Source organism: Monodelphis domestica, chromosome 5 (assembly GCF_027887165.1).
Source record: "Monodelphis domestica isolate mMonDom1 chromosome 5, mMonDom1.pri, whole genome shotgun sequence".
Classification (NCBI taxonomy): Eukaryota; Metazoa; Chordata; class Mammalia; order Didelphimorphia; family Didelphidae; genus Monodelphis; species Monodelphis domestica.
The window spans coordinates 1550405-1563693 of record NC_077231.1 but is presented as its reverse complement, the minus strand read 5'-3'; the positions used below and the strand labels follow the sequence as shown (position 1 = coordinate 1563693).

General features: G+C 42.8%; 1 protein-coding gene across 7 annotated transcripts in view; it reads right to left on the bottom strand.

Annotated features, from left to right (window-relative positions):
- Positions 1-13289, bottom strand: part of BICD1 (BICD cargo adaptor 1) — a 204353-nt gene that overhangs the window by 90708 nt on the left and 100356 nt on the right. The window contains exon 5 of one of the 7 annotated variants that reach the window (XM_056797373.1): positions 8760-10352. The exons of the other annotated variants lie outside the window; for them this stretch is intronic. Coding sequence (XP_056653351.1) covers positions 10305-10352 — 48 coding nt within the window. The 3' untranslated portion in view covers positions 8760-10304. Of the gene's footprint in view, positions 1-8759; positions 10353-13289 lie in introns of those variants that run through there. 7 annotated transcript variants of the gene reach the window in all.

Genomic DNA, 13289 nt, shown 5'->3' with positions numbered 1-13289 from the left:
CAACAAAGTCTGTTTCTTGTAAATAGTAAATTGTAGAGTTCTGGTTTTTAATCCATTCCGTTATCTACTTCTGTTTTACAGGTGAGTTCATTCCATTCATGGTTACAATTACTAATTTTGTTTTTCCCTCCATCCTATTTCCCCCTATTTTTCTTCCTTTTCTTCATCATCTTCTTCCTTCTCCTACTCTCTCTCTGTCTCTGTCTCTCTCATTTCACCCCATCTCTCCTTGCAGGTATTTTGCTTCTGAACACTGCATCCCCCAATATTCCCTCTCTTCTATCAGTTCTCCCTATTTTAGTGTCCTCTTCTACTCTCCTATAGGGTAAGTTAGATTTGTATATTCAACTAAGTTTTTAAGTTATTCCCTCTTTGAGTCAATTCTGATGAGACTAAGGTTCAAGCATTGCCAGTCATCCCCACTCCCATCTTCCCCTCCACTAAAAAAGCTCTTTTGTGCCTCTTTTATGTGAAATTTTTTATCTCATTCTACCTCCCCTTTCCCTGTTTTCTCAGTGAATCCCTCTTCCTCACACCTTAATTCTGTTGGTTTTTTACATCATAGCTTCATAGTTAACTCAAAGTCACTACTGTGTATACTCCTTCTAACTGACTTAACAATGATAACATTCCTAGTACTTATGAGTATCATCTTCCTCTATAGGGATATAAACAGTTTGCGGTTGTTGGTGTCTTTATACCTTTTTTTTCCTATTTAACTTTTATGTTCCTCCTAAATCTTGTGTTTTGAGAATCAGCTCTGGCCTTTTCCACCCTGCTCTTAAAATTAAAAAAGTGAAGTTCACTTTTTATAACCGAGTACAAGATTTTACCTTTATCCCTGTTGATTTTCCCTTTTGATTCAATGCTATGAAGCTCCTTTATTATCCATTATGTTGAGTATACCTCCCGGTTTTGTGTCATCTGCAAGCATTGGGTCTGATTCAGGCCAGGCCCCTTCCAGTTTGGGTTTGATATTGGAACATAATGATATGTTGTGTTTGTTGAGTTAATTTGGGTGAGTGAAGTTCCTCATGTTTCTTTGAACTTAGGAGATGAAGACGTGACCTCAGTAGTCTGAAACCTTAGTTCCCTGAGCCAATCAGGTCTTGAGAATGTCTCAAGACTTCTGAAAGAAAAACTAGTCTAAAGTATAAAGGGCTAAAATATTGCTCCCAACATACATGCTATTTGTCTTCTTGTTCTAGTTATTTATATGTTTTAAAAAACATGGGACCAAACACAGACACCTATGGCAATCTGGACCCATCTGATTATAAAATCATTCAAGAAATCAATGAATACCTAAAAAGTATTTACCATGGGCCAGGCAGTGTTTCTGACTATAGGTACAAATACAAATAAAAACAGTCCCTCGAGGAGCTTGCAATCTAATGGATTGTGCAATGTACATAGAGTATAATGGCCTAATCTATGCTTCTCTACAAGAATGCTAGGAGATACTTTAGTTTTGCTAGAGTAGAGGAAATCTATATTAACACCACCCCCTCCTCTACTAGTTTAGTAAGCCTTTTGAGAAAGGAAAAGAGGATAGTATTGGACCCATCATCTGTTCTTTTTTTTTAAACCCTTCCCTTCCATCTTGGAATCAATCCTGTGTATTGGTTCCAAGGCAGAAGAGTGGTAAGGGCTAGGCAAAGGGGGACAAGTGACTTGCCCAGGGTCACACAGTGTCTGAGGCCAGATTTGAACTCAGGACCTCCCATCTCTAGGCCTGGTTCTCAATTCACTGAGCTACCCAGCCGTGCTGCCCCCCCTCCCCCATCATCTATTCTTAATGAAGCCTTGCTGACTCTCTAATTCCTGGTTACCTTCTTAGATATGCACTCATCCTCTTAATGACCTGTTGTAGAATTTTCCCAGAAGCTAAAACTACACTCTTTGGTTTATAGTTTGTAGGCTCTCTTGGAATACCTCAGGGAAGAAAATGGATCTTTAATGAAACAGAGGACTTCCAAGCATTCCTGATGAAAAGATCTGTTACATAGAAATTCTGGAGTTCAAGCACAAACATGAATTAAACATAAAAAACCCATGAATGAACATTGATAATGGACTAAATGAGGAGAAACTTCATAGATTCAAATATAGGGACATGGTGCAGCATCATGATCGGGAGTCACAGAGGGAGTCCAATTGGACAAGACCTGGGAATGGTTCTTAAGAAAAATGGAAAAAGGGGGAGAAGAGGACTATACTCCGGAAGTTGGGGATGAGAGTGGGTAAGAAAGGTTACGGGGAAGTATCCCACATGAACAGGGTATGCAAGCAGACATTTATACAGACAAGGAGGAAGGGGTGAAGGAGGGCTAAAATGCCATTTGACTCACTCTAATATGGAGTGGTGAAGAAAAGGACGAATATACACACACACACGGATTTGGATACAAAAATACATTTCACTCCCTAAGGAAATACGAAGGGAAGAAAAGACCTGGAATTAGAGGGAGGAGGGTAGGTTCAAAGAGAAATTAGTCCTGAAAAAAAGCAAACTCTTAACAATGTATAAAAACATTTATTTGAGGTGACAAAAATGGGAATCTAAAGGGTGGCCATAAATTAGGGAACAGATGAACAAGTTATGCTATATAGATGAGATGGAAAATTAATATTCCCATACCATGATTTCAGAGAACTAATGATAAAACAAGTTACCACTTTATGATAGAGAGGTAAAAGGCCCAGAATGCAGAATAAGAAGACTATTTTTTTGACATGATCAATGTATATATTTGTTTTGATTGCCTATACACATTTGTAATTGAGTGTTTTCTGGCATTTTAACTTGGGGGGACAGATGGAGCAGGAGGGCTAAAACGTAAATTTTGGCTTATTGAAACAGAATTTTTTAATATAAAAAAGAATATAAGTTACAAAGCAGATGCTAATCTTCACTGGTACAAGGAAGTTCTTTCCTTATTTATTTATTTATTTATATTGGGGGGGGGGAGTTTCCTATTCTAATGAAATTACTGGTCTCATAAAAAAAATAAGGGATTGTTTTTCTAAGTTTTACACAAAATAATATCCAAGAAGATAAATAAATTCATGCTATAATGAGAGAGACAGAGATGGGAGGGGAGTGGGGGGGGAGAAAGAGAGAGAGAGAGAGACAGAGGGGGGGGAGGGGGAGAGAGGGGGGAGAGAGAGACAGAGAGAGAGGGGTGGAGGACAGACAGAGAGAGACAGAGAGAGAGAGAGAGAGACAGGGAGAGAGAGAGAGAGACGGGGGGGGGGAGGGGGAGAGAGGGGGGAGAGAGAGACAGAGAGAGAGGGGTGGAGGACAGACAGAGAGAGACAGAGAGAGAGAGAGAGAGACGGGGGGGGGGGGGGGGAGGGAGATACAGAGAGAGAGACAGAGAGGGGGGAGGGGGAGAGAGAGAGAGAGAATTGTTTGTGTGTCAGGCATTCTGCTAAGTATGCACGTCTAAGCAAAAACCGTCTCCACTATTAAAGGGCTTGCTTACATACTAATGGAAGAAGATAACATATAGAGAGGAGCTAGAAAGGGGGGCATTAAGGAGATTGGGTGAGAAGAAGGAAAAAGAAAGAGGTCTGGAAAGTTCAGTCTTAAATGAGATGAAACATAGCTAGGGTCCTTCCTAAAATTGTGGTCCAGGGAAGAGACCAGTAGAATAGCATCTTAGTGGAAAGCACATTGGAAGTGGGAATCAGATCTAGCATTTATAGTCACAACATTGTCATTAAATGGCAAACTAACAAATATCTCTGAGACTTAAATTTATTATCTATCAAATGAGAACTTTTAGCCTAGGGCCCCTCCTAGCTCTAAAATTATGTGGCCAATTATAATTAGTATATTAATTTTGTGAATTTGTGCAAGGCACTTAACCTCTTAGAGGCTATCTCCCCATTTGTAAAAAAAACCTGATAATACTTTGTAGGATAGCTTTCGCTATGTAGCATTCTTTTTTAAAATGTTCAATGATTTTCTTACATTCAATTTTATTAAACTCTCCTTTGATTGTCAAGATTTCCAATTTGTTGTCTAATCACAAATTTTCAATTTGTTCTTTTTCTAACTTTTGTAGTTTCACACCCAATTCACTGACGTCTAATTTACTGGTGAAAGCATTTAGAGATATAAATTTTCCTTGAAGTATTGCTGTATCTCATAAATTTTGGTATGTTGTCTCATTGTTATCATTCTCTTCATTAAAATTACAGATTGTTTCTATTTAGCATTTTGTATACACTGAGAGGGAGGTGGGAGAAGTCCCCATACATGGCACATGGCTGATTGCCAGGGGTAAAGGAACTCAAGAAAACTCATGTAACACAATGCCTCTCCTCTATGGCTCTTTTGCCCTGGGCTACTGGGATCATTAAGGAATGATAAATGTATTCAGGGTGTCAAGTAGAAATTCAGATTCAATAATAAATCACTCTCTCTGGTCATTATATACCTCTTCTGCTTACAGTCTTGGTTTTAAAAATCAATGGCAATCAGGCCCCCAGGCTTGAAAAATTCTCTGGAAGAGACCACTGTTAAACAGCTGAGTCCTCTGGGTGCCTAGTTTTTGTATAGAGCTCAAAGCTGGATGCTTAATTGCATTTTTCCAAACCAGCTCTACATCCTTCACCTCCAGCTTTTTCCAAATGACCAAAGCTGGCCTGACAAAAGTCTTATATATTAAGAATAATGGAATAGAACAGAAAGGGGAAAGTGAATAGACTAATCAGTGGGGAGGGGAGCCGATCTGTGTAGAAGTATGGAGGCCAGTGATTTTCTAACTTCAGAAGACAGTTAATCAATATCTTCCTTATCTGCTTGGGTTGAAGGGGAAAAGGAAACATCTCTGAGGGAGGGAGCTGTCTTACTGTAACTGGATTTAGTCCAGTAAAAAGCCATACCTCATACAACTGTTCTCATACTTTTCTGGATGCAAGTTGGGAGGGGGGAGAAATGCCGCTCCATTTGTTTCTCAGGATGAAGACTCTGACTCTCTGTCTCTGTCTCTCTCTCCCTCTCTCTCTCTCTGTCTCTCCCTCTCTCTTTGTCTCTGTCTCTCTCTCTCTCTGTCTCTCTCTGTCTCTCTGTCTCTCCCTCTCTCTCTCTGTCTCTCTCTCTGTCTCTCTTCCCCTCCCTCTGTCTCTCTGTTTCTCCCTCCCTCTCCCTCCCTCCCTCCCTCTCTGTCTCTCTCTCTCCCTTTCTCTCTGTCTCTCCCCCCTTTTGTCTCTCTCTGTCTCTCTTTCTGCCTCTCCCTCTCTCTCCCTCCCTCCCTCCCTCTCTTCCTCTCTCTCCCTCTCTCTCTGTCTCTCCCCCCCTCATCTCTCTCTCTCCCTCTCTCTCTGTCTCTCCCCCCCTGTCTCTCTGTCTCTCTTTCTGCCTCTGCCTCTCTCTCTTCCTCTCTCTCTGTCTCTCTCTGTCTCTGTCTCTCTGTCTCTCCCTCTCTCTCTGTCTCTCTCTCTCTGTCTCTCTTCCCCTCCCTCTGTCTCTCCTCTCTGTCTCTCTGTTTCTCCCTCCCTCTCCCTCCCTCTCTGTCTCTCTCTCTCCCTTTCTCTCTGTCTCTCCCCCCTTTGTCTCTCTCTGTCTCTCTTTCTGCCTCTGCCTCTCTCTCTCTTCCTCTCTCTCTGTCTCTGTCTGCCTCTGTCTCTCTGTCATCTCCCCCCCACCAGCTCCCCCTCCCCAGCCCCCTCTTTCTACAACACACGTAGACTCCCCCAAAGATACAGTGCTATGAATTCTAGGATTGCTAGATCTTGAAAGTTGAACTACCCACTTCCTAGTGGGTCTTTAACCAAGAATCACAGACAGACAGACAGACAGACAGACAGAAGAGATGTGAGCTCTTGCCGCTGTCTATCATTTCATCTCTTTGGGCAGTTCTTAGGGTGGACACTTCCAGGGAGGTGGATCAGCTGCAGTTTTATAATTACGGCTCGGAGGCTCCTTGTTCACCAGCAGATTAAGTAACTCGCCCATGGCAAGCCCGCTGGTGTTTCTGGCTTCGCCTCTCCCATCAAGCACGGGCACTGCAGGGCTGTCACATGTATGTGCTATGTACACATTTTCTGGCACATTGGTGTGAACAGGACGTTTGTGCACGCTGTACAATAAGCAAGAGGGTAAGAGAAGGCTGTCAGCCCTGTGCAAGTCGGCCTCTATCTGGACAGGACTGACTTGAGAGACTTTGAGCAGAGGGATAACCTGAAGAATGACCCAGCAAGGCCGTGAGAGCTGGACCTGAAGGCCTGTCTGTCATTTTTAGACTACGAGTAAATGTGTCCGGGTCAGCCCAGGGCAGAGAATCAGGATCATTGAGAAGAACGTGCAAAGAAGCAAATTCAAGTTTAGGTAAAGAACATTTTCTAGGGGCAGCTGTGTCACCCAGAGGACAGAGAGCCAGAGCCAGAGATGGGAGGTCCTAGATGTTTCCTGGCTGGGTGACCCTGGGCAAGTCGCTTCACCCCCATTGTCTAGCCTTTACTGCTCTTCTGTCTTGGAACCACTGCACAGTATAGATTCTAAAGTGGAAGGGAAGGTTTACATGTTGGAGTGGTTGTGGGAAAACTGGGACCCTGATGCTCTGTGGAGCTGGGAACTGACCTAACTGTTGTGGAGAGCAATTTGGAGCTCTGCACTGGGGCCATCAAGCCCCGCAGACCCTTTAACCCAGCAACACCGCTACTAGGTCTATCTCCCAAAGGGATGAAAAACGGCGGAAGGCCCTGCGTGGACCAGAATCAGTGGAGACTGAAGTGATGTCATCAGCTGTGGAATGATTGAACAAACTGTGATTCAGGATATTGTTGTGCCACGAGAAAAGCCTGGATGGACTTCTATGAACGGATGCGAAGGGAAGTGAGGAGAAGCAGGAGGACCCGGACTACAGGAAGAGCAACACTATGAAAACCCGCTCTGAACGACTTGACTCTCATCGACAGTACAAAGATCCAAGACCGCCCCAAGAAACTCATGGCTCAAAAGGCTCTCCACTGCCACAGAAGGAACTGAGGGAGGCCTTTATGCCTTTCCTGAGTGTCTTCTATAATGTCCAGTCTTACAACACGACAAACGTGGAGATGTGCATTGCATGATGGCACGTGGGTAGCACATCATGTTGCTTCTGCTTGGGGGAGGGGGAGGAGGAGGGAAGGAGGAGAGAATTTGTCAGAATGTCAGAAACATCGTAAAAATGTTAAAATTTGTTTTTGTTCTCCATTGTGAAAAAAGTACCCCAAAATAAAGGGATCGCCCAAGGACACTGTTCCTATAGAAGCCCTCTAGCTTTTGATTTGTTGCACACTCAGCTGCGATTCGGATCAATAGTTATCCATTTTCGAGGTTAAGGTTAGATCCTGAGGAGGCCCTTGAAGTCATTTTCTTTTTCCCCCAGACTGGAATAAAACCAAACAGCAAACACTTTCACATCCACAACTCCAGAAGGTCTGAAGGTAAAGCTATTTTCAAAAGGGTAATAAGAAGGGTTTTGTCCGCGAAAGAGAAGCAGCTGCAGATTTCATTACCTTCCTAATCACAGCAGTTTTAAAGCTCCACAGATGAAAGATCAGTGGACTAAATCTTAACGATATCCAGGCAGTTCTCAGGGGCCTAACAATGAAAGCTTTCTGACTGCTTTGAGTTTATCGGAATTAGTGCATCTGGATTTTCCCAGGTAAAGCAGGATTTTTGTCTGGGACCAGGAAAAATCTGAGCAGAAAGCCATCTGGCCATTTACTTCACACACGGAATGTGTTTTTCTCGTCTCTTAATATACAGCCACCCAACACATCTAGCAACAGCAGTAGCAACATTTATGCAAAGCTTGACAGTTTGCAAAGCACTTTCCGTACATGATTTGATTTTGACCCTCAGAACCCAGAGGAGTAAGTACTACTCATTTTACAGATGTGAAAACTGAGGCTCAAGAATATTAAGAAAGTGGCTCAAGGGCAAACAGCTAGAAAGTAGTGAAGAAAATCAGACAGAGAGTATCGGTTCAAAACTCATCTGTGACATTCACTGCCTGTGTGACCCTGGGCAAGTCACTGCACCTCCTTTGGCTTCCGTTTCCTCACTATGAAATGAAGACGTTGACCTAGATGGACTCGAGGGGTCCTATGAGCTCCAATTCAATGGACCTATGACGCTGAGTCTCCGAGAAGCAATTCGAGTCTAGATCTAATACTAGTGCCTTTTTATTCGCAGGGAAAATATCCAAGCCTATTGCCAAGATTCAGACACATAAGTGCCTAAATAATTTCGAATTTTACCCATTAGCAAATATCTCGACTGTGGCCCACAGAGCTCGAAGCAGCTAAGGCAGGTCGGACAAAGAGAAACCACAGAGAATCCTCAAAAATGGACCTTTCCGTTTCAAGGCTCTCTTGTGTCTAGGGTAGAAAGGGAAAAGTTGCGGGAATTTAATTAAAGCAACAAAAACAAACCAAGAAATGGCTGCTGCCCTCTAGCACTGCAAAACATTTTGCTTCATTGATAGTGGAAAATACTGGGAATGGATCTTGTCCATTCATTCTTTCAGCTCAGAGATGAGAAGCCATTTGCTAATGGCCCCACCTATTGTTTTTCCAGCTTTACTAACGTTGAGGCTCGTCTTTTCCTTTTTTTAAAGTATAGGAACCCCTTCTTTTTTTCTTTTTCTAATTGAGGTCAAGTGACTTGGCCAGGGTCACACAGCTAGGAAGTAGAACCCTTCTTTTCAACGTTTAAAGATCTATAGACCCTCATGATAGATAATGAAAAATTATATACAGTGTATGTAATAAAAATGTTTTATAGAATGAGTATTTTAATAATATCACAATGGAATTCAATATATAAATCCTGTCTAATAAAAATATATACTGAAAAGGGTGGCTGTGGATGGATTCAGCGATGTTTTGTAGCTGAGGGAATTTTGCTGACAAGTTCGTTTCTATCCTGACAGATTGATGGTGTCTCCCGGCTTGGGGCTTCATACACCCAATCACGATGGCTAGAATGTCCCGACTACTTTCTGGTCTGATACGAGCTGTGTCTCATTTTGTCCTACAGATGTGTAGTGAGTGACCCGCTGGAACCTGCTCAGAGTTCCCTGAGTGGCCTCTTCTTCATCCCATTCTCCTCTTCTGCCCCACCACCTCCAAAATGGCGCCCGAGTGCCTCTGCTCCACAGTGGACACATTCCCTTCGAGCCCGGAACTCTTTCTCCCCCTTCCTCCCATCTATTGGCCTCCATGGCTGCTCGGCTCCACTCTGGCAGCACGCAGTGCCCAGCACAGCTTCTTCCAGTTCCTGTGACGTCATTCTTCCTGGCCTCTCTCTCTGACCCGTCTCGGGGCTTTCTTTAACCCCATCTGACCTCTGAGTGATGCGGAAGCTCCGTGTAGAGCCAGCCCTCTGTGGGGACGTTTTGGGTTCTCTTCCTGATGTTAAAAGCACACGTTCTTCCGGCCTCTTCTATTCTTTAATGAAATTGCTTTTGTCACTCTAATCTCGCGATGGTCGCCAAGGATCCAAGATTCCCCGGATGCCCCCCCCCCCCACCTCGGTCAACATAACCTTAAATGCGCTCCTTCCATCACAGCAGCCTCTGGGCACATTTCAAATATTAATTCGGGCCTCAAGAGAGGTCGTTGATTCTGTCCACCATCGTGTACTCAATGAGAGACATTCATTGCAGGAAGTCAGTGCCCGCCATCGGGACGCAGGGACTCCCGGGCCACTGTGGGCCACAGGAACAGATCACTGCGGGATCTCAGCAGAGATTTAGGAAGAGATCAGTTTAATGGGGGAGACACATGACTGCTGGACACAAGGCACCCATTTCCAGAATCACCATTTCCTCTGTGGAGGGTGCTTCCAGCCCATTGCCACTCGCCACAGCTTAGGGACCCCATTCTGCAGGCCAGTTTTCCTCTCTCGGGAGACAAGGAGTGCATCAAGGGCAGAAGGCCAGAGACTGGCTTTTGTTGCACTCCTGTCACCAGTGATAAAGTTTCAGCTCCGGCTCCTTCCCTTGTGCCTCGCTGCAACCAATAACACTGCAGAAGAGATGAACGCCAAATTTGCTGATGTGTCGATTCCTTCTTTTCACAACTGGGTAATCGAAGCTTCACCCTGATGCTAATCACTTTCTAAGAGCGTTCCTTTTCCCCCCAAATTCAGAAGGGAGCTTGACATACAGGAAAGTTGTCTGTTTGCTTTTGTGAAGGACTTGGTTCAAGGAAAAGAATTCACGACACTCAACATTTGGAGTCAACCTCCCAAAGTCTTTAGGAATTGAGTTACTTTTCCAGGCATAACCACTTTCTTCATCTTAAAAGGAAAGAATGCTTGACAATCGCTGCCATATCTCAATGACCATCTGCTGGAGAGAAAAGACTCTGGGAGGGGCCAAAATCTAAAGTGACATTTGCCAACTCCCCAATGAATTTCTCTTTAGGAATAAGGGATTCTACCAAGTAACCTGCTAATTTTCAAAAGAAGCTTCGCTAATCTATGGATGTTTTAGAAAAGTTTGTGAAGAACACGTCAACGTTTCCAAAGTCTGCCAGCTAAATAGAAGATTTTAAATAGAAAAAATTTCATTTACAATTAAGGAGACATGATCAATGAAAATACCTAGGCTAGTTTGTTGTTGAAGTAGAATATAGTTCAATCAAATAAGCAATGGGTCTGGAGCCAGAGGACTCGGATTTGAATCCTTACTCTGCTATTTCCTGCCTGAAAGACCTTGGTCAAGTCATTTGACTTCTGTGGATTTTAAAATTACTCCACCCTAATTAGACATACTTTAGGGGAAGATAAAGTTGTAAACTCCTGATTGAACAATGAAGGTATTTAACTCATACCTTATGGTGAAGCTAGAACCTTAAGCTAAGTCTATTTTTAGATCTAATACAAAAAGGTGTTAAGTAACTATAAAGGTTAAATTAATCACAAAAAGGTCAAGTTACTACCAAAAGGTGAACTTAGCAAAGAAGTGTGAAGCACTCAAAAGATATAATCTAACCAGAGAAGGTGAGAACTAAAGAGTGGACAGTCCTAGAGAAAATCTAATCAAAGAAGGTGAGAACTAAAGAATAGGCAGTCCTGGAAAAAGTGTCTGCTGTGATTGATAGACGTAAAAATTTAGGGGAGGTGACATAAGAGAAAATTTCTTTAAAAGGAGGCTAGAAAAGTCAGTTCAGGCAATTGAGTTGAGTTCAGGACTGGAACTCAGCCTGGAGGATCTCCTTCAGATAGCTTCCTTGAGATGGTCTCCTGGTGAGTGATAAGATTGACTCCCTTTCCCTTGGGCTCAGGGAGGCCACTTTGGCCAAGGCCGGGCTCAACGTGAGCCAGAGCAATTTAAATTAACTCTTTTCTCTCTCTCTCTCTCTCTCTCTCTCTCTCTCTCTCTCTCTCTCTCTCTCTCTCTCTCTCTCTCTCTCTTTCTTTTTTTCCTTTAATTCCTTCTCTCTCTATTAATTAAATCACCATAATTTCCAACTGACTTGGGTATTTTATTATTTTTGGGATTTTCCCTGGTGACCAAATTAAATAGATTTCAAGTCACAATGCTAAAACTATCTTATACTTCCCTAGGCTGAGACTTCCATTCCTATAAAATAAAAGCACTGGACTATGGCTTATCTCTAAATTCCCTTCCAACTCTCAAATCCTATGAAGATTCCTCCTTACAGATGTGGAAACAGAAGCTCCAAGAGGTGAGGCAATTTGCCCAAAGTAAGAGCAAATGGAGACTTGAATCCATATCTGACTTTCTACTCCACTTCCTCATCTAGCAATACTTGCAGAATTAGGAAAAGGAGGAAACACCTTGTCACCATCCTTCCAATGGCTGGGAGCTATGAGCAATCTGACTTGAACATGAACAAGATATACTACTAGAGGGAAACAAAAATTAAATAAGGATTTTGCAGTGACCTGCATAGAATGCCTTGTGGGAAATTTCACTTTTTAAAAGACCAAGGAGCCGCTGAAGAGGAATTCCATTAAGGCTCTGCTTTTCGCTAACAACAAATGGCTACTGAAACAGGAAAGATGGGAACCTGGAGAGCAAAGTGGCCCTCCTATGAGAATCTGGCAGTTGTCCAACAGGTTCTCTATGAATGTGAGGAGCAGATGTCAAAGAGTCAAAGATGTCAAAGAGAAAGCAGGACTCCATGATTTAAAATGCCAGAAGGCCAATCTGCTTAGATGGTTGAGAAGCACTCAAGAAAGCCATTCTGAAGACCCAAAGAAACACGATTCTGAGGAGCAGAAAAAGAGAATATATGGTTGCGAGTTGCTCAAACTTGGATTTTAATGTAAAAACATGGAAGCATGGGCTGTGAGAGATGGCAGACACAAGTAGGTAGTAGGATCCAACTGTAAGAACAGTGTCTGGAATGCTAAAGCTCAAAATGAGCGTAGCATCGATGATAAAGCATTTAAAGGCCAAAAAAGGTAGTTAAAAAAACATTATCAGGAAAAAAGAGAAAGGTCAAAGAGGAGAGAGGATAGCAGTAATAATAATGGAGAAAATAAAGAACCGAATTCTCATTTTTTTCTGTCTCTTTTTAGATTTTAAAAGACAAGCAAAATGGCCAACAGAAAGGTTGAAATTAAAGCTATTTCAAGGGAACATCTTGCTGCCCCAGAAAAGTTCGAGCCACTCAACCCACCTAAAACTATATTCGCTGCTACCAATGTAATGCCCTACAATTTTGAGTAGTTTTGATTTCTGAACCAGTATCAGTTATCTTCATCAGTCTGTGGCAACTGGGAGCAGTTAGGCGCCTTGGCAGTTTGAGCCAATTCTAGACATGGGAGGTTGTGGGTTCAAATTGGGCTTCAAATACTTCTTTGCCACTCTTAGACTGAGCAAATCACTTGATCTCCCTTGCCTAGCCCTTACCACAGTTCTGCCTTGGAACCAATACAAAGAATTGATTCCAAGATGGAAGGCAAGGGTTTAAAATAAAAAAAGGGGGGGAAGAAAGCTTAGACCAAAATATCTCTAAAGGCAAAAAGCATATGCTCAAAACCCAGAATAACTCACTCAATAAAACTGCATATAGTTCTACATGGGGGAAAAGGGGATCTTGAATGAAGTAAAAGACTTGTACACATTCTTGATGAAAAGTCCAGATTGGAGTAGAAACTTTCAAAGGAAAACCAGGATGCAAGAGAAATATGAAAAGGGAACACTCTGAGGCAATCAGAAGGCTAAACTGCATGCTGATGAAGTCTTTATACTCCAATAGGTAGAGAAGAAAGGCCCCCCAGAATCCCAATGTCATCAGAGATCATAGAG